The following is a 21,307-nucleotide window of genomic DNA, read 5'->3' as shown; positions in this document are numbered from 1 at the left end:
GGGTTGGCTGACTGGCTGGGGAACAGCTATGTAGAAAAGGACTTGGACTTCCACCCTGGATGATTCTATGATTCTAAGAGGAATAGGCAGTAACCATTGCTGGTCGCCATCAAACAGCAAAACAAATGAAAGGAGGATTTGAAAAAAAAAAAAACCTACTTTCAAACGTTCTTCAGTTCAGACATTTTTTGCTAGACTCAAATAAATGGTTAGTGAAGTATGCTGTAGGTTTATTACATACAAATACACCACACTGTTACAACTTGAATGCAGTGTTAACAATATTCTATGAAAACTAGTATTTGGTAATGGTGGAGGGTGTAGGACATACAAAGAGAAATAAATGCATTCCTATTTTCAGAAACCATAAAAATTAATTCCCCGTATTCCAGTGGGGAATGTGCAGATGTCAGAAATATAGAAAATAATAACAATTAAAACATCAGCACTTTGAATATTGCTATTAAACTGAATTATTGTTCTCCAGTCTGGTTTTTTTATTTGGGCTTGATGAGGAAATACGTTCTACTGACATTAATACTTTCAGTATGGATATAGGTGTTCTAGTCTCCCTAATCATATCTAATGGGTATGAATTCAAGTGGTAAAATACTGTTCTTGACTCAGTATTGAAAGAAAGAAGATGAAATTCCAAAGAAATGAAATTTAATATTGAGTATCCAGGAGAAGAGCGGAGAGGCGTAGACAGTAAGATTTTTTTTTTTTATAGAAGTCCCGTGACACAAACTCAAAAATAGCACAAGAGACAGAATGTGAGACACATCTGTGCTGTATCATTGCTTTAAAAATGAAATGCAATCCAGTGCTGACTTTTTTTTATTTGTTAACTAATTATAATTTTAAAGTGGTATAATGGTAGAGTTCATCTGTCTTTCAAGATAAAGCAAGTCCATCCCGGAGTAACATTGTCTGGAGGTTAGCACTCTCAGTTTGTTTTTAACATCTGTCATTCAAATACAGATGACTTCATAAAGTTAGTAACTTGCATTATATTCTCAATGTTGATATTTTATGAACAAATGCATATAAGGAGAAATGTATTCCTGTCATAGACTTCAGCAAATCTTGTTATTTAAAAGATTCAATGATTTTTTAAAAATCCAATTTTAAAAACATAGCAGGTATTGATATTCAGTTCAACTATTAAGGTGTTGGCATGTTCTGTTGCTTGGAATTTCTTCTGGGGTATCAGTAGGCGTTAAGTGCTCTTTTGTGTTTAAAGTAAATAACTGATAAAATATGTTGACTTGAAAAGCTCAGGTGCACATGTCAACTTTTTTACTCTGTTTTGGAACGTAATGCAACCTAATGCACAAGTCAACCCAATTAAATTGTATTCTGATCATTCACACAGTGGTATCAGACAGTAGGAAATCTTGAGCAGTGACTTTTTTCTGGTTTTCTGTTGTTTGCAGCTAACTGATGACTTTATAACTAAAAGAATATACTTTATTCCGTGTGCCACTAGTTAATGCTGCTCATTCTCGTGCATCCAATTCTTCATCTTTCATCTACTTCTTAAAAATTCTTGTTCAAATAAAATTATACTGAAATGTATGTGTGCTAGACGATGAAAAATAGCTAGAGTTACGTTTCTAACCACAAGAATGTGGGGAGAAATGGATTTGATGGATGGACCACTTGCTAGATAAGGAATTGGATGATGGTTGTGCCAGAGAGTTGCGGTCAATGGCTCAATGTCCAAGTAGAGACCAGCAGCGAGTTGCATTTCTTCTTGAAAATCCATTTTGGAGCCCATTTAATCTGCTAACATTGATTATTTTATTTTTTTCTCTATGTTTATACCAAAGTGTACAGGTACAACAGAAGAGTAGATACCTCTGAGAACATTACTTTGGTATACACAGTAGGGACTTGAGGTAGGACAGGGGATGTGAGGTAGTTCAGAGGTGTGAGACAGGTAACTAATATTTTCCTACTATAAGTACTTGGCTTTCCATCTGGGAAACATTGCCTGTATTATCTTTGGTGTTTTGCTTGAGATGCTTGCAGTAGCAGAATCTTTGATGTGTAAAGTCTGTCACCATTAATGATTTTCTGCATAATCCAGTGAAAGCTTTCAAATATTGCTGGTTTGGGAGTTTGAGGTAGATATATTTTCACTCAGGCTGTGCCTCAGGGAGGAGGATACTGTGTAAAAATCCACCATATCACAGAATCGCAAGGTTGGAAACGACCTGCAAGATCATCTAGTCCAAATATCCTAGAAATTTGTCTGGGAAGTACAATTATTATAGAGCTACAACACCCTGAAGGTGCTTGGTTTCAGCCTACATGGGGAGTTAACGTGCTGTAAATCATATGCATTTACTCTTAAATTCTTTGATTTGTTCCCACTTTTTTGGAAGTCCTTGTTCCAGGCCTTATTTTGTGAAGCATTATGAATTAATCACAATTTATAAAATGGTCTCCTTGCATGTATCTCTCTTGTACGGTATTTCTAGGACATCTCTGTGGACTGTATTTAGAAGCAGCAGTGGTCTCCAGACTACTTGGGTGTGGGTCAGTTCTTGTCAATAATGCTGGAACTTAATACTGCTTGGACCACACGCATTTGGCCTAGCAGTTTATACAAGTCCTTTGGTCCTTGTGTAACATCTCTGAAGTGCAATTAATTTTGTTGTTGTTGCTTTAGGAGATACTTAAGAAATATTTTTTTGTCATTTTGAGGTGTCTATCACTGGAAAGGTGTTTGCACAGTGCAGTGTTGCAAAGTTCCACTGTGTGCTTTGGGAGGTGGCAGGGAGGGCTCTCTGAGTGATAAGGCAGATGGGATGTGCTGGAGCCCAACTCATGGCATTTTGTGTTTGTGCTATTTGAAGTAGGCCCTTGAGTGAACTCTCTCATCAGCTGTGTCTGGGTTTCCTCATGCATTTGGTTCGGATGAGGAAGAGACCAACAGGCCTGAGCTGACAACACAGAAACACCCTTGCCTTTGAGTAGTACAGCTGGCCTGATTAAAAGATGATAGCATGCACTTTGTCTAGATTGTAGTGTTTGCTTAATGATGGAAAAATGCTTTATGCTCATATGTTGTGGGGTAAACTAAGGAAGGACTGCAGGCGACCTGATGTAAACATCTAAAGAAAAAAAAATGGAATTGGGAATCATACAAACATGCTGTGACAGGCAAAAATGTTTAGAGAAGTCAAGAAAATCTATTATGGGCATTGGTCAGTTCATCTGAAAATCAGCAGACTGCTTTAATAAGGAGCTGAAGTGCAAGCAGGACTTTTAGAAAAAGACTTGTGCGTAGGAAAAATGTTCTTTGTGTTCAAACAGGATGACTACTGATAGTTCTGTCAACAGTTTTTCAAAGCAATTAGCATGTTTGAAATGAAAAATATGGCAGCAAAGAAATAAACGTTAGCCGCCAGATAGGTAGTTTAAAAAAAATATCCAATAATGTTGACTGTGAAATAGGAAAAGAAAGTCAAGTATAACAGAAAGAAACTGAGGCAAATACTTCTAAAGTCTCAATATGATATTTAGAGCTAGTAAAACTGGCTATTGTGACCAAAGGAACTGAAACATGCTACACATAGTGATGTATAGATGCAATACTTAAACAAGCTAGGAGGCCAAATCCTGTAATCCTCACTAAACAAAAATCCCATTGAAGTCAGTAGAAGATTTGGGTGAACAAGGAATGTGTAACTGGGCAATTAGAGACAAACTTGCAGCCTGACCTTGACTGGGCCTTTGTGCCTGTGATTAGCTGTACCCACAGCATCTGGGCACATTTCTTTAAAGACATAGTCAATTTTAATGAAATCACCAAAAGATACAACAATGCTGCAGTTAAGTTTCTAATTAATCCAAATGACAAATTTGAATAATTACAGAGACATGAATGAAGGCCACATTTGTGAAATCTGAGTCTTGTGGAAAATCAGAATTCTACATTCTTTCTTTATTTCCTGCTCAGAAAGCAGGAATTTTATAGATACTTGTGTAGTTTTGCCCCTAATAATATAGGGTGATAGTTAAGTGCCTTTCCAGAAACTGAAGACAGCAAAAAAGATTGTGTTGCATGTCAGAAATGATCTCCAAGTAAATTAATAAAAGCATATAGCAGTATCTACCATGCATGTTAATAAATCTATATTAATAATTGTACTCAGTACTATTCTTAAACTATTTCATTACAAAACAAAACTTTCTTAAAGTTCATTCATCTATGTTTTGTTTTTTCTTCTTTTGCTATCATAATAAAAAGTAAAATTGAAAATAAAACAATTTTGTTTGAAACAAGATTTTACTCAACATACTAGAACATCATGCTCACTGCCAGTTTACTCTAGTTGGACGTGTGCTCCCTCTGTCTGAACCTACTTTGTTTGAAAAGAGCTGCAGTCTCAAAGCATTGGGGAAATTGGAGTTCTCAATTCAAAAAAATGCTAGAAATGTGTGCAGGCACAGACAAATTCTTTAATGATTTCATCTTGTTAATAGCAACCTCAGTAACTACAATGGGCTCTTGATGTCAACATGTATGTATTCAAAATTCCAATTTCTGTGACTGTGGTCCTGCAAAGATTTGTGTGCGCATCATGGTGTGTGCAATAAACTGCTAGGAAAAAAAGTCAAATCCTACTACATCAGCTTTGTACACACATAACTCTATTGTGGTTTTTATATGCAAATTGTTATAAATAATCTCTGCAAATTGACTTCAGGAAGGAGTATTGTATGCTTGAAATAGCTCTTCCTTAAGGGCTTCTGATCATACTACATATGAAATTTATCTTCTGCATAAAGTCTTCTGCTTTGACACTTTCTTCTGCTAAAATCTCAAAAAAAAAAAAAAAATGGAAACATATATTTTGAGAAGACTGGGAAGTGTGGTAAGATCTATTTTATTCAAAAAGTTGAGAGCCCTTTAATTTATTCCTTTTGTATTAGAATATGAAACTGTAATTAGAGGCCATCTGTACTTCCAAGTGCATCTTATACCTCAGAATGAGTACTTTTGCTTCTGAACAAAACCTTGGGATGATCAGAGCCTGAGATGAGGAGTTAGCATGCACTATCCTTCATTATTCATCTTTTTCCCAGCGGTATCCCCATTTTTCCTTGATACCTGGATTTATGCATTTCCAATTTTTCAGTGCAAGACTATGTGATCAAGTGATTAAAAAATGCACTGATCCAAAGCAGGTTTAGTCCACATAATAATGTTTGGTTTTTTGTTTTTTGTTTTTTTTTTTTGTTTGTTTGTTTTCCCAAGAAATTATTGAAAGCTTAATGTGAGAAAAATATTTTAACTTAAGGGTAAGAGATTTAGCATGTGCTTAGCTTAATTTTAAACATCTTCCTTATATCTTTCTACAGGCATGAAATAACTAGAAACAGTGTTCGCCTTTTTTTTTTTTTTTTCTGCTCTCTGTATGCCTTCTTTTAATATATATAATCCCTATAAATCTGTCCCCTTTTTCATTAGTTTCTAGGCCTGGATAAGAATGCAGGCAACTCAGCAAGATATCATAGGGTAAATTTCAGCTAATGGTACTGTCATGGATTCTAGGGTGCCATATTTTAATTTTTATCAAAGAGAACATATATTCTTGCAATGCAGTGGATTTTTCACGGCATGCTTTGTAGATCAGTTTTTGCAAAAACTTCATTCTGTAATCAAGACTTCTTTGAGAAGTCTTCTGTGTTCAGTACTGGATTATGCTGTGTCCTGTCAGTATAAATTAAAGTCTTGTTTTAATAGTGCTGATGTTCTCTGCCTTTTCTTTCTTTCTTTTTTTTTTTTAAGTAACATTACAGTACAATACACTATTCAGAATAATTTAAGCCAAAAATAATGGGCAACATATCTTTGTCCTGATTCAGTTGCTTGAAAGAGAATTGTGACCATGTCTCAGACTAGTTCTTGGATTTGCCTTTCTTAAGGATTCTTTTGCCTTTTCCCATCCATCGTGCTTTACTGACAAATCTCTTAATACCTGTCAGGTTTTACATGGTACAGTAAGCTTTCTCTTCCAGTGATGCACAAGACTTGCTTCTCTTTTTGCAATCAAAAGCCCCTGTTGTTTTTCACTTTACCGCCGTCTTGTACAGAAGGATGGGACAGTGTCACAGAACTATTGGTCTTTTATACTGTAGTTTGCAATGAAGTTAGCCTGTCAGAGACAGCAAAGGTGTGCGTTGCCATCTTACTTACCCCTTCTGTAACGAGGCGTGCTTGGGCTGACTGCAGTCTGTGAAGCATTAGTCTGATATAGGCTAGGAGGAATAAAATGTTCTTCTTCCATGCCAAACTATTCCCTAGTTTTTAAATATTGAAGTGTTGAAGTGCTGTATTTACATGTGTTTAAATATTTGCTCTTAATGGAACAATATGGCCTTGTGTGGACTAAAGAGTTTTGTTTGTGTCTTCTGTTTTTAAACTGCTTTCAATGTAATGTTGCACTTAAAAGCTTGAGAATAAATCTTCTTCTCTTTGTACTGTTCTAATCCTTTTGGAATTTTGGGATTAAGATTGGATAGTGCTTTTCTCTGTTATCTGGCTATTTTTTCCTGCACTATCAAAGCATATAAAAAACCCCAGACATATTATAGGCTCAGTATCTAAACAAGTGCTTTTGTTTTTGTATAATTTCTCTGTAACAGATGTCAGATGGTAATCCAAGTAATGTTTCACACAGAATTTAGGATGAAACAAATTTCAAACCAGATTATCAGAATGGGCACAAGTGTGCAGTGGATAGCAAGTCCTTTTTATTCTGTGCCTACTGCAGGCTAACAAAATGCAGATGACCTCTTTGTTTTGCCTTTATTTAGCAAAGAAACTTTACATAAAATATTTGAGTAAGACTTTGTCAACAACAAAAAAAAGCTTCTTGTGGCATTTTTTGTATGAATGAAACCTCAAAATTTTATGACTTAGTTACCAAAGAGTTAGCTTTGTGCTTTGTGATTTGTCAGTCTTGCGTGTTATTTTGAGTTACTAAATAGACTTTTTAAAAGTCTTGTGTACGTGCTAAATAAAAGGATCAGATAGTAATGTAATTATAGCAGAATGTGCTTAGAAACTCAAAATTTAATAGAATGCACAGGTTTATTAGGATCTTTGTTTCTTTATTCATTTGTGCGAAGCCCGTCTGTAATAATTTAAATAGAGGTTTTGCAACTGGAATTGTTGTATTGTAACTTGCTCATTATTCTTTAGTATTTTTGTTGAGTTTTGAGTTGCGTATTCTGTTTAGAACAGGCATATTTGTTGAAATAGGCAATGTTACAAAGTAGGTGGTCTTCTAATTAATATTTCTTTACAGATCTGTAAACAGTAAAAGGCTTGTTTAACAACACAGAAATCATGTCCTGTTAGATTAAGACATTTGTTTAAGAATAAAGTTCAGCTTTTTCTTTGAAATTCAATTGATCTTGTTTCATGGTCTGTGAAATTATTTATTTTAAGAACTGCTTTAAAAGTATAATTAATTCAAGAAATTTCTGTGACCCGTGGCTAAATATTTAGACCATGGATTAATTATGTTTGCACAGAGCTTTAAGTAGTGATTTAAAATCTTGGTGAAAGGGAAAGTTACTTTGCTGTGAGAGAAATTATGCAACAATGATAAGAGGTGATGTGTCCATATAATCCTTCTGTTCTATAAAAAGGCACATTGTTAAAAATTCAAGAATAAACAGGAGAATTGAATTTTTAAAACTGAATACTGTCATCATGGTGAGAATGTCCCATATGTGTTCAGCATAACTCAGAAACATTCTTAAGAACGTGCAGTTTTTTATTCCAGCTGCTAGTAAACCTTTTTGCATGCCAAAATGATCTGTGGAATAGATAGTATTACCTAACAATCTATAGCCACTGCCTTTTTTGACGCCCAACACTTGCTGTGTGGCCAGAACTCTGACTTCATACTAGCTTATTTGGGTCTAGGCTATCTTCGTGTGGTGAATGGCTGGAATGGGCCAGCTCAGATTAAAATGAAAGTTTTTTCCTTTACCTTTCAAGCTGGTCCATCTCTGGTTGTGTTTCAGGGCTTTTTAATTCCCACTGCCAGTGTTAACATCTGCTGAAGTGATGACAAATAATTGCAGTGCTACAATGCTACTAGTTTTCTTCAGAAACCTTCTCTGTGTTTGTTTGCTTTTACTGACAAAGTTAATGGCAGTTGATTTAAAAAAAAAAAAAAATAAAAAATCATGCCAATGAAAGTTCAGTAAAGACTGAAAATAAACAATCTCTTACAAAGTCATGATAGTTTTTTCTTGTATTGATTTTAATGAGATATGTCTGACTGTTGGAAAGAATAGGCTGAAACCTCATCAAAAAAGGTCATAGACATTCAGGGTCTGGCTATGGTGCTTCCAACATCTTTCTCTAAGTTACTTTCTGTCAGAGTCAGGAGTGGTGTTTAACATCTTTTCCTTACTAATTTCTACATGCACAAGCTTGTGTGTTAAAAATAAAATTCTAGATCTGGTGGGTTTCTGTCACAGCGCTGTGGCATTGCCATCTCTAATTGTATCAGATACCATGTCACCTACAGCACTGTCCCAAAAACTTGGGAAAATCAGCCACCTTAGAAGGTTTTAAAGAAACCATCCAGGAGAGCATGAAGTTGATCTACAAAGGGAGAGGTGGTTTCTGGCTGCTTCCCGAGGAAATTAGGGTCAGATCAAAAAAAGAGCATTTTCAGAAATAATTCCCTTTACACGAGAGTACTGGCATTTTAGTAGGGAATGTTCAGATCTGTTCAGGAATGCAAGTGCTTGAGGCATAAGCATAAGTCAGAAAGTGTGTTTCAGAATCCCAGTAACACCAAAATGTTGACTGAATGCCTTTGTATAAATGTACAATCTTTGACTACTTGTAGGCAATTTCTAAAAATAGCTAAATAATGCTGATTCACATAAAAATTGGATTTCCAATTTATGGGAAATTGTACACAAAAAACTTAAGTGGTTGTACTCCTAAACAGAAAAGTAATATCAAACAGTAGATTATTGGCATGATTGTCCAGTAGTTTATCCTCACAAAAATGCTCTGGACCAAAGAAAATGTGTGATTTGTAGGACAGAAGTGAAATTCTATAGTCTTAATTTGTCCCCTAATAGCTTAATAAATTTTTTGTCCCTAGCTTAAGAAATTTTTAGCTTAATAATTCTGTCTTTCAAATCTCTTCACAAAATATTTCTCCTTTCCCACACACTTTGCACATTTTTGTTTTCTTTGCCTCGTGTTGCTCTTGACATTTAAAATGGCAGAGTGAATAAAGGCCACTTAAAATATAATGTAATTCAGACAATTTTGTCTGTTTTCTAATTACTGTTTTTTTTAATACTTCCATTCTGATTTGTTGTGCTTGTTTAATGTGTTTAGTCAGCTCTTTTGTAGCAGGTATAGATTCTCATCTCTTTGCTGTTCTTATAGTGCTCTGATTTAGTTCAAATTAACTTCACTGGTTTTACTGCATTTGTTCTGTATTATTATTTTTATTTTTAATACAGTCAGTGTTACTATTTTATTTCAGCAAAACATTGTTTTGTAACTTTATGTGGTAGAAACATTGAAGTTTGCAATAATGGACAGTCATTCAAAATCAAGGCTATTCTGGCATGGCTTAAGGGAAACATCACTCCCATATTCAAGAAGGGGAGAAAGGAAGACTCAAGGAAGCACAGGCCAAGGAGCCTCATGTCTGGGAAAATCATGGAGTAGATCCTATTGGAAAATATTTTAAGGCACATGTGAGATGAGGCGTTGATCTGAGACAGCTGGCTTCATTAAGGCACATGATGCCTGATCGATCTGGTAGCCTTCTGTGATGGAGTGACAACATCAGTCAACAAAGGGAGAGAAACTGATGTCACCTACCTGGACTTGTGTGAGACCTTTGTCATGGTCCCACACCACATCCTCCTCTGTAAATTAGAGAGGTATGGATTTGAAAGCTGGACTGCTTGGGGGGTAAGGAATTTGGATGTTTGCAGCCAGAGGGTTGTTATTAGTGGTGGAGACCGGTGACAAAAGGTGTCCCCTCGCGTCCATCTTAGGGCCAGTGCTCTTCAAATTTTCATCAGTGACAGAGACAGCAGGATTGAGTGTACACTCAGTAAGTTGGCTGATAGCATCAAGTTGAGTGGGATAGCTGACACAGTAGAAGGTAGAGATGCTATCCAGAGGGACCCGGATGTGCTCAAATTGTAGGCAGATGTGAATCTAATGAGGTTTAATGAGGCCAAGTGCATGGTGTTATAGTTGGGCTGAAGCAATCCCAGATATGAGTACAGACTGGGAGAAGAACACCTTGAGAGCAGCCCTGTGGAGAAGGGCCTGGGGGATCCCGAAGGGTAAAAAGTTGGAGCCAGCAGTGTGCTTTTCTGGCTCAGAAGCCCAATTATATCCTGGGCTGCATCAAAAGAGAGGTGGCCAGCAGGGAGAGGGAGGTGATTGTATGCCTCTCTACTCTGCCCTTGTGAGGCCCCACCTGGAGGACAGTGTCCTTGCCTGGGGCCCCCAGTACAGGAAGGATGTAAAGATGTTGAAGTGGGTCCAAAGGAGGGCCTCAAAGATGATCAGAGGTCTGGACTACCTCTGCTATGAAGAAACATTTATGGAGTTGGGCTTGTTTAGCTTGGGGAAGGGATGGCTCTGGGGAGACATCGTTGTGGCCATCCAGTATTTGAAGAGAGCTTAACAAGTAGGAGGAAGATGAATTTTTTTATTTTTATTTTTATTTTTACATGATCTGATAGAGATACAACCAGGGGAATGGCTTTAAACTGAAAGAGGGTGAGTTTAGTTTAGATGTTAAGAATTTTTTCTTTTTACTCAGAGAGGGTGGTGAGGCACTGGAACAGGCTGCCCAGAGGAGCTGTGGATGCCCAATCCCTGTGGACATTCAAGGCCAGGTGGGGTGGAATCTGAGCAGCCAGATTGAGTAGGTGGCAACCCTGCCCATGGCAGTGGGATTGGAACTGCATGAACTTTAAGGTTCCTTCCAACCTGAGCCATTATATGATGGTTGTGGGGAGAAAAAAAAAAAAAAGTTGATTTCAATTTTGAAGTCTGGATAGTATATTTTCTCTAATTATGATATTTTCTCTTTTTACTGATAAGAACTCGTAAAAACAATGCTGAAATACATGAAAATAACAATGAAGTAGTATGCAAATAAAATGTTTATATGCACTTTTGCAATATTTCCATGTGTTTGAGAGGTTTGTTTCAACATTCTAATTTAACTGCTTGATTTTTAATGCATTTCAATCAGCCAGTAAATACAGAATATATACATATTAGAGTGGAGGGGTTTATAGACAGAATTTTCTTATTAAAGTTTGTCAACAAAATCCTTGAAAATAAAATGAGCTGACAACTATAATTGGAGCAGATGTGTAAAGTACCATTATAGCACATTGCACCATCGATTACGTGTCATGCGTTCTGCCAGATATTAAGTATTCTGACCTTTGTTATTAGTAATAGAGGCAGACACTGGGTATGTGAGAGACAGTCAGTGTAATGCATGGAAAATCTACTGGAGATGTGATTTTGTTAATGGTTGTGGAGCCTACTTTATCTCCTCTCTCTTCCTGAGCTATAAGTTTATGGAAAACTGGACATTCCATGTAGTGAAAAAACACATTGTGAAGTGCATGCTTTGTTAGAATAATATGTTCTCAAATAATTTATAATGGAAGATCTTATCAGCAAGCATTACTGCATTTATGAATGTATTTCCCATTTTCCTCTGATCCTTAGTAATAATGTGGAAGAAGTGGAATGAAGCAAGACTTGTCTTTATTGTGTTCTCCATGAACTGTATTTTTAAATTGTTCTTTTATGCAGTATTTTCTGTCATCATGTAGAGACTGTGTAGTCAAAAGTTTGGCTAAATCCTAGCTTCGGGTATTTTTAAGCAAACTCTCAGGACAAAAAATTGGTCATAGGAAAAAAAAACAACAACAAAAAACAACAATAAAAACAGTATAAAGGTCAACTAAAGGACAGAGATAGGCAGTTACAAGTTCAGTGGTGATACTTGGCAAGGAATGGAAAAAGAGCAGGGGAAAGGAGAAAGGAAAGGAGAAGGGAAGGGGATAGAGACTAACAACCTCTCAACTGACTTGCAAAGAGCAAAAGAAATAAAAATCATAGGACAGAGAAAACTCCAACCTCAGGAGACACTGGTTTTAAGCTTCCTTCTCAATGTTGGACATAGAACACAGAATGTCTTTCCAGTAAAACATCTAAGCAATTAGTCCAAGACTTAATGTGGAGTGTACTAAAACTAATTCATGTGAAAATCAGTGGGTTGTTGTCATGTGGCTTGAAAGCATGATTGGTCCTAAAAGTATTAAACTTCACTTGTGAAAGACATGTTACTTTCAGACAACAGAGAATTATTTAGTATCCTTTTTTTATTATTAATTTGAGCTTACATTTGGGAATAACAAGCTTGGTGGCAGTAACTGTGATCTCAAATGAGGTTACGAAAAAAAAGAAAGAGCTCCTCTGGAGCGCATTTTTTATCTTGTTACTTTCTCTTTGTCTTGTCATAAATTATAAGTAGGTGTTGAATTCTGGAATTCCATTGCATTTCTAGGTTTGAAATAATTTTTAAAGTGTGTCCTAAACTAAAAGCCAATTCACATTTTGAGAAAGAGGAAGTAATTTGGGACAGAAAGTAGGGACAGAGTCAGCAAATTTTGTGAAATTAGACAAAATTTGGACAAAATAGGAAATGTTGCCAGACAACTGTTATGTTTACAAAAGCAGTTGCATTTGATTCTTAAAACTTATAAACTCCTTTTAACAGTTCTAAATGATTTAGTGTTTTTACTATATGTAATATTTTTCTAACCAACCAAAATTTAAGATTTACTTTGGTGTTCATGGCAACTATAAATTTTGACTGTAGTACAAAAATCAAGTCTTACTACAAGCTGTGTACGGTTATGATCTTCTAAGCAATTTGGCACAGATTAATTTGCCTCAATTCAAAAATGCATGCCTTTTGTAGTCTTACAGAGAATATAGCAAGATATATATATATATATATACACACACACACACACACACACACACACACACACACACACACACACAGAGTTGACTTCCTCACCAGAGAGGGATTTCATAAGCAAAATTATTTCAATCATATATAATCTCGCTTCAACCAAGTAATTTTGAACTTATTTTTCTACTGATCTAGGCCTGTAATTCAGATAACTAAAACAGCAGTGGCCAACATTTTGTCTACAGATGACTTAACAGTTTTTAGGAAGTGATTGGAAGGTGTTAGGTACCGGTTCCCTTTCCTATTCTGTGCCAGCCCTCCATCTGCTGGGTGTAGCTATTAGATGCTAGATGAGCAAACACTCTCCCTCTCTGCACCCTTTATGTAATGGACTAGCATCCAGCTTTGTGACTGGATATACAAGGAGCCTCCTAGCTGTGACCTCCTGTGTGACATATTCCCATCACTTGTCATTTCCTACATTGTTTCATCAGTGTACTTCCACTCAAGGGCTCTTAGGAAACAGCCTGGCAGGAATGAGGCTACTCACACCATTCTCTTTTCACATCTTGAGGGAGCTGGTAGCAGGCAGACGTTGGCTGAAGTAGTTGTTTGTTCAGCAGGGAGGTTCGTCTGTGACCCACTTGTTGAGAACCTAGGAGAGCAAGGAGTGATGGAATACAAGATGTTTTGGAGTGGTAACTTGTTGAAAACAGTGCTCAAGATCCTGCTTACTGCATATCTTGGATCAGAGATGACTCCAGACAGGTCAAGGAAAGGAATCAAGTCCTGAATGAGGCTGAGAGCTTGACTGAAAATCTCTAAGGACAAAGTGGTTTGTCATGACATTGTGGGTAGGCTTGAGTGAAAACTAGGCTTGAGTGAAAACTTCTTTTCTAAGCCACAACACTTGGACCTGTAAAATGAGTTTGGAATCTGCATTTTCTCTTGCGTCTGTACTTATGAGAATGAGTTTTCTGAGTCTGTCTTACCAAAGCATTTCTCCTGGATTTGTTATTGGAAAGGAAGCGTGTGCTGTCCTGAACCATTTTTTACTCTTCTTGATGTTTGTGAGACAAGGAACAGTTTTAGTTTGGATGGGCTAGTTCAGAACTAGTTACTTTATTTGATGCATTTATTTGATAGCTTATGAAAGCTAATTGGGTGTTTAAGCACTGAAAAACTGACAGAATTATTGAGTTGAGATAATTTTTAATTTTCTTAATAGTGAACTTTGATAAAGAATCATCAACGTGAAATTCTCTAGTTTCTGGTCTTGCATGTACATTTTATTTAAGCTGTGTTTCTTGTGTCAACAAAGCAATAGTTTTCTAGTATATACATAAGGTCAGTTAACAGCTGGACCTTTATGGAGCGCACCTCTATATTTCATGTCTCATACTGCCATCTAAGGGCCACAAAGGCTGAGAAGGTGACTAAAGTTCCTTTAACGTTTTCTGCTTACCGCTCTTCTTTTTGGGAAGTCAACAATTCACGAGTGAAAGGATGGGCAAGGAATCATAGCAATCACAGCAGACTCTTGGTGCTAAGTATTGTTTCAACTGAGAGCACAGATGAATCTTCTAGGAATCTGCAGTAAATGGAAAATCAGAGTGTAAATCTTAGTTGCAGTCTTTTAGGAAAATGTTATTGCAATGAGTCTGTGTAAAAGTGAGTAAATAAGAAAGTGAAATTCATTGGATTTTAGATTTCTCTTCAATTAACTTGCTTGTACGATCATAGAATGGTTTGGCTTGGAAGAGACCCTAAGGACCATGTAGTTCCAACCATTCTGCCAAGGGCAGGGACATCTTGCACTAGATGGATCAGGTTGCTCAAAGCCCGATCCAACTGACATTCAACACCTCTGGCAATGTGGCATCCACAACTTTTCTAAGCAATCTGTTCCAGTGCCTCACCACTCTCAGTGTGAAGAATTTCTTCCTGATGTCTAGCCTAAACCTACCGTCTTTTAGTTTGAAGCCATTGTACCTTGTCCTTAGTCCTGAAGAATTTCAGCTGAAACTCTTAACGGTGCAGGAGTGTGCTGTTCAGAATCTCAAAGGTACCAAAGTCCTTGATTCATAATAATGTAACAATTAGTACTTATAATGAGAAATTATTCACCATGGTTCTCCTTAAAATGATACGAAATCAGATAAACTATTTTTTTTCCTAACTTTGCTTTCATCCTTTTTGTATTTGAGTGTTTCCATTTTTCGAGACTTTTGGAAAATTGTCGAAAAAATTGATGTTAAATATTAAATAGCATGAGTTTAAGCATTCAAAATTTTATCAGGAAAGCTTTTGTTTCCAGGAAAAAAGAATGCTGCTTTTTGTTTGTTTTTAATCTGAAAACTGTACTTCTATAGGCTTAATTCTACAGCATCTTTCTCACCCAGATGTTTTAAACTACAGGTATTATAAGGTTTCAGTATTTGCTGATAGAGTGCTGTGTTGACCTAGACAGACTGAAGTAGCTGTTGTAATGAGGACCCCTTTGAGCAAAACTCTATTTTACAATATATGAGTTGTCTTTCAGGCTAGTTTCCAGCAAACCTTGTGTAATAGAGAAAGTAATTAATCTTGCATGTTACTTTGACAGGCTCATGCAAGCAAAGACCTGGAAGAGCAGTTGCGATCTGTGTCCAGTGTGGATGAACTCATGACAGTACTTTACCCAGAATACTGGAAAATGTTCAAATGTCAGTTGAGGAAAGGAGGTTGGCAACACAACAGGGAACACTCCAGCTCTGACACAAGATCAGATGATTCATTGAAATTTGCCGCAGCACATTATAATGCAGAGATCCTGAAAAGTAAGTGCAAGATATAAAATAGGTTGTAATATGCAATAAATTAAAATCCAAAGGCATGTCAGTTATGTCAGCAATATGCTAAAGATAATCATCATCAATAAACCACCCTCAAACACAATTCTTTTCCACAGAAGTAGTTTTGGTACTTTATTCCCAGGAAGGTATAGATTGCTTTATCAGCTCAGTAAACATATTTGTCTTTAGGTATTAGAAATCCTAATTTGTAGAGACTGTGAAGATTTTTGGAAAAAGCAAAGGGAGCATTAACAGTTCAATTCAGTGAAATGATTTTGCTCACTTTCTGTAAAATCGTGGCTGATAACATTTTCTTCTCTGACACGTTATCAGGAGATGAAATAATTCATTTGTAATAAATACTTCCATAGCCCCTTGATATTTCACATGGCCTGATTAAAAATATAATTCGCTCACAGTTGTGAGGAGAAGGGAACACAGGATTTATAGCAATCGTTTTTGACTTGATATTGGAAATCATGGACCTTTGCAGAGCCTGTTTTCTGTGAATTACCTACCAACAACTGGCTCCATGAGAGAATAAAGGGACTGTACAACTGCAGTTCTCATGCCTATTTAGCATAAGGTTATATTTGGCAAAGGCTGTATATGAAATGTTTGCCTAAATTTGCATTGATAATCTGGGCATAAATATGGCCTTTCAGCTTAACTCATGTTAATTTATAGTGATGTGCAATGCTTCCCTAGAGTTCAAGGTAGAACTCACCTGAAGCAAAAAAGAAAGGACAAGTATCACCTTCAGCTGTGGTTTCTGTGTATCTGCCCAACTTTGTTAGGTTCCCTCTCAGCATCACTGTGACTTTGCATCTTCTCCATGGCACATTCCTGTGAAGAAGAAATTAGCTCAAAGTTAAAGCTGAACAACATGCATTTCATCCACTAAAGGATGAGACACTTGCAACACATATTCTGATTCTAAGCATGAAAAGCCTCCTATTGATTTACTGTAAGAGAGTATTGTTTTTAAACAGCTGCTTTATAACATACAAAATTCCCTATAACTTGGCAGGTATTGATACTGAATGGAGAAAAACTCAGTGCATGCCACGTGAAGTGTGTGTGGATGTGGGGAAAGAGTTTGGAGCAACTACAAACACCTTCTTTAAACCCCCGTGTGTATCCATCTACAGATGTGGAGGTTGCTGCAATAGTGAAGGACTCCAGTGTATGAATATCAGCACAAATTACATCAGCAAGACAGTAAGTTCTCATTCTTACTATAGTCCACATGCACCTTGCAAACCCATTTATGATCATGCATATTTACATCTATCTTATTGCCACTATGAGAAAAGTGAATAAATAAATGCCAGAATACCTAGGAAAAAACAGCTGGAAAAACTACTGGCTGAAAAAAAAAAAAAAACAACAAACAAACAACCTTTAACATTCTCTTTCCCCAAATACACTTTGCTTAAAAATAAATAAAATTATTATGTCCAGTTCTCATTTGTGAGATTATCCATGAAAGTTAATTCTGTCCTTTTTTTCATTCTTTTTCTTTCTCTTGTTTTGCATTTACTATTTGCCTGCTGTGTGAGGCACGTAATGTCTGGAAAACTAGCCTGCGGTTTTGTTAGTGAAAAGTGTATTAGGACATGTGCAGACAGGATTCATGTTGCAGAAAGAACCTTTTTAGAGCCAAACTTTGCTATATATTATGAGATATTAGTGTAATCTAGCTTTCTGTTGTGTTTTCATGTAACTTCGTTGGACTAGATCAGGGCTAGTGAGCAGGTAGGAATGTGGGAATTATGCCTTGAACTTCTGTTAAAGGAAAGATGTCATCTTAAGTCATGTAAAAATAATCACAATGTTTGTGAGGGTATTTGGCTCTTGTTACAATATTTAGTAGGGTTTTGTGGTGGTGGTTGAGAGTTTTTTCCTCTTCTATCTGATTTTTTTTTTTTTTTTTTGAAGAAAGCTCAGTTACTGTAAATCTTGCTTCATTTTCCAACCAGATACTTAAAGTTGAATATCGTAGTATGTGTTTATAAAACATATATACAACTGCATAGGCAACTACTAGGTTGGAAATGTCATATCCCTGTCATGAAAGTTCTCAGTGCTCTGAACCTTCTTGAAAGCGGAATTAAAAAAAGAAAATTACAGGAAAACATATTATTCATTTTAAATAAATCTTCTGTATTCACTTCTCAGCAAACCTGAAATTTGAAAATTTTTAAATCCCAAGTGAGCTAGGGCTAAAGAGCCACATAGCACAGGGATAATGCAACTCCAAATTGCTTGAGCAGGAAAAGTTACAACAGTGATAACTTTCAGCTCTGTAGTTATTTCCCCTAATGCTGTCCTAATTCTAGTTGCTTGAAAGATGCAAATATATTTTTTTCACGTTAGGAACGAACAAATATGACCCTCTATTGTTATTCAGTTTATATAAAGTTTAGCTTACTGCAAGAAAGGATGATCTAGTTAGAGAAAGTTGTTACATTTAGCAAAGGTTTTCTGGTCTTGGAGTACAGTGTAAGTTTTGGGTAAATAATCCTTTTCTGTTCATCTTTCTTTTCATATCTTTTGAGTGAAGTCATTAGTCATTTTGTTGCCTAGGGTAAAATGTTTAGACTAGTACTGAGTTTCTTTTTTTAAGTTCTTGATGTCATTGATGATACAGGAGTAATTAGAGTATTGAAAGCTCTGTAAAGGAAAATGTTACAGCACTTATTAGAAGAAAGAGGCAATGGTATTTTGTTTTCTTGCCTATCCTGCAAAATAATAATAATCTCTTGCGTTTTATATCTTCTGTTTCCCGGTTCTGCCTAGTTTTTGACAGAATGAATTTAAAAAAACAAAAAAAACCCCAACAGCCTTATAAAGAGAGCTATAGCTATCTCTCTTTACCTGGTGTCATCTCAAATTCATTAAAGTTATATGACCACAGACACTGGGTACTATGTCAGATGAGCATTAGGAAGAAAAAAGTACTGGATTCAAGGCTCTTCTATGGAATTCAAGTGCCCTGCACACTTATTTTCACTACTATTTCCTTCTGTTTCCTGAATGAAAGGAGAACAAATGCTTAGTAGCCAGTTGTTTTCTGTTTATTCATAAGTAATCATTTTTTGTACCCTTATTTTTGGTGTGTAAATTCCTGAAGACAAGCCTCACACTGATCACCCTGCTGAAAAATGATTTAATGTGAAGCAAACTTTTCAGCTGGACGTCTTACTGTGAAGGCAAACCATAGCATTGGTTCCAGACATTAAAATCTAAATAAAGTTAATATCAGCTTTGATCAGAATTAGTCGTAAAGAAAATAGCTCATTACAGAAAATACTTTTATGGAGAGCAAATGGTTGATTGGCAGGAAAATGGACTAGATCAGATGTTTCCAGATTAGCTTGTGAAACAGTGTGGTAGTCCAGAGAGGGGTCAACAGTTCTTTAGATCTGGCAGTAGTTCTAATGTTTCTCCTTTCTATCTACTTAGCTTTCTTAGGAGAAAAAATAGAAAAATATTCAGCTTTGTTTTAATACAGATTGTTTCAACAAAATCTGTGGGTTTTTTAGTTGCTAAGGAGAGTTTATACAATCTTGGCTGGGTTTTGAAACGATTTCTTAAATAAGATGTGGTACAAGATCTATGACAGCATTTGAGGATCACTCTAGTCAAATTTGAAAAATGAAGTAGATCTTTTTCTTCTCCTTTATCCATGACACTGCAATAGCACAGGTTAGCAGAGGTTTGTTGTATGTCTTGGCTTGTCTAATAAAGGTCTGTGGGGAAGGTGATTGGATGAGTCATTGTGGGGTTTTGATTGTTTTTTTTCCTAAATTGTTATCAATAAAATATTCATTCTCTTTTTACATGGCAAGTAATTCAACAATTACAAAGACTGAAACTACCTGGTGCAAATGCAGCCTATCCCTCAGCTGTACATTTAGTATGCCCCACCTATAAGTTCTTTATTTGTGGAGTGAAGGGAAGCAATGAGCAGATGTCAAAAAGCCATCTCATTCCATTCTTCTTGGCTGGCAGAATGGAAGTTTTTTGGCTTCTTACAGATCATGTCATGTAAAGGTCCTAAATCGTCTTTTTTCATGTTTAGAGTAATAGTTCCACAAGGGAAAACATCTTTCCAAAGAGTTTGAAATGAGATTTAGAGGAGCTTTTCTCACAGGAAACAAGCTAGCAGCTTGAAATTGTTTGCCATATTTGAAATGTACATTGCGTTCCTTTGTACGACTTGGAGATGTATGTAACACAAGAATTTTCACTTGTTTTGAACTTTACCATTTATGTCTTTTCCCATGCATTTTTCTATGTTAGACTAATGATCATAATGATAGAGTAACTACTATTAATAGTGGAAGATAGATTGATATCAGTCTCTAATTTTCTCTGTTAAAATTTCTCGAAAAAAATATCTGAACTGATTCAAATACGAGAAGGTAGAAGGGGTGATAGCATATTAACAAATATGAAATACAAGATTTTAGATAAACTACCTGATATCAGACATAAGGTTTGAAATACAGTTGTTGGTATTTTTTTTTTTCTTCAAAGAAGATAGTAAAATATATAACGATAATACAAGATTTTTCACGTAACCTATTTTCATTCTTTTCAGTATAGTAATGTTTAGTGTTTTTAAATCAAACAGCCCTATATCCTTAGCTTGAAAATCTCTTTAGACACATTGCGCTTTCTTAGGCAGGCTATGTTTGGCTGGCCTTACTGATGCTTTAGGAAATGCAAAGATCACAAGTAATGGAAACTGAATCAATCAATTTAAGGGAAATCTGCCAAAACAAACTGCAGCCCATCAGAAAATGTAATGTAGTTAATGTAAATCTGGGAAAAAAAGTAGTACCTCTCCTACAGAGAAAGGCTGGGGTAGCTGGGGGTGTTCAGCCTGGAGAAGAGAAGGCTCTGGGGAGACTTGACTGAAGTTTTCCACTACTTGAAAGGAGCTTACAAACAGGAGGGAGAATGACTTCTTATATGGTCTGATAGTGATAGGACCACGGAGAATGGCTTTAAACTAAAAGAGGGGAAATTTAGATTGGATGTGGAGGAAATTTTTTACTTGGTGCGTGGTGAGGCACAGGAACAGGACACCCACAAAAGCTATAAGAGCCCCATCCCTGGAGGTGTTAATTTACAGCCAGGTTGGATGGTGCCCTGGGCAGCCTGAGCTGATGGGTGGCAGCCCTGTCCACGGCAGGGGGGTTGGGATTGGGTGGGCTTTAAGGTCCATTCCAATTCTGTAATCTAGACTGATAAACTTCTCTCATCTTAATATGAAAAGTTTTATTATTTTATATTTCATAAATTACTGATAAATTTATGCGTGCTGATACAACTGCACGTATGATGATAACAATGAATAAATCAATTTAGCTACTGAAGCAATGAAATATACTTTGTATAGAAATCAAGAACTATTTT

The 21,307-nt window shown here is 36.2% G+C and overlaps 1 protein-coding gene and 1 long non-coding RNA gene across 2 annotated transcripts in view; one reads left to right on the top strand and one right to left on the bottom strand.

The window, feature by feature from the left end:
• The window catches only part of VEGFC (vascular endothelial growth factor C), a 64,372-nt gene that overhangs the window by 29,684 nt on the left and 13,381 nt on the right, over positions 1–21,307 (top strand). Inside the window, 2 exon segments of the mRNA XM_048941962.1 lie at positions 15,649–15,862; positions 16,908–17,098. Coding sequence (XP_048797919.1) covers positions 15,649–15,862; positions 16,908–17,098 — 405 coding nt within the window.
• LOC125691948 (uncharacterized) lies at positions 13,112–16,721 on the bottom strand. Its single transcript, XR_007376367.1, has 4 exons — positions 16,605–16,721; positions 15,724–15,855; positions 14,509–14,634; positions 13,112–13,698 (listed from the first exon to the last, which is right to left on the bottom strand). It is a non-coding gene; the product is annotated as an uncharacterized LOC125691948 (long non-coding RNA).

Source organism: Lagopus muta, chromosome 4 (genome assembly GCF_023343835.1).
Source record: "Lagopus muta isolate bLagMut1 chromosome 4, bLagMut1 primary, whole genome shotgun sequence".
In the NCBI taxonomy this organism is placed as follows: domain Eukaryota; kingdom Metazoa; phylum Chordata; class Aves; order Galliformes; family Phasianidae; genus Lagopus; species Lagopus muta.
The sequence above is the reverse complement of the archived record's forward strand: the minus strand, read 5'-3'. Positions and strand labels throughout refer to the sequence as shown.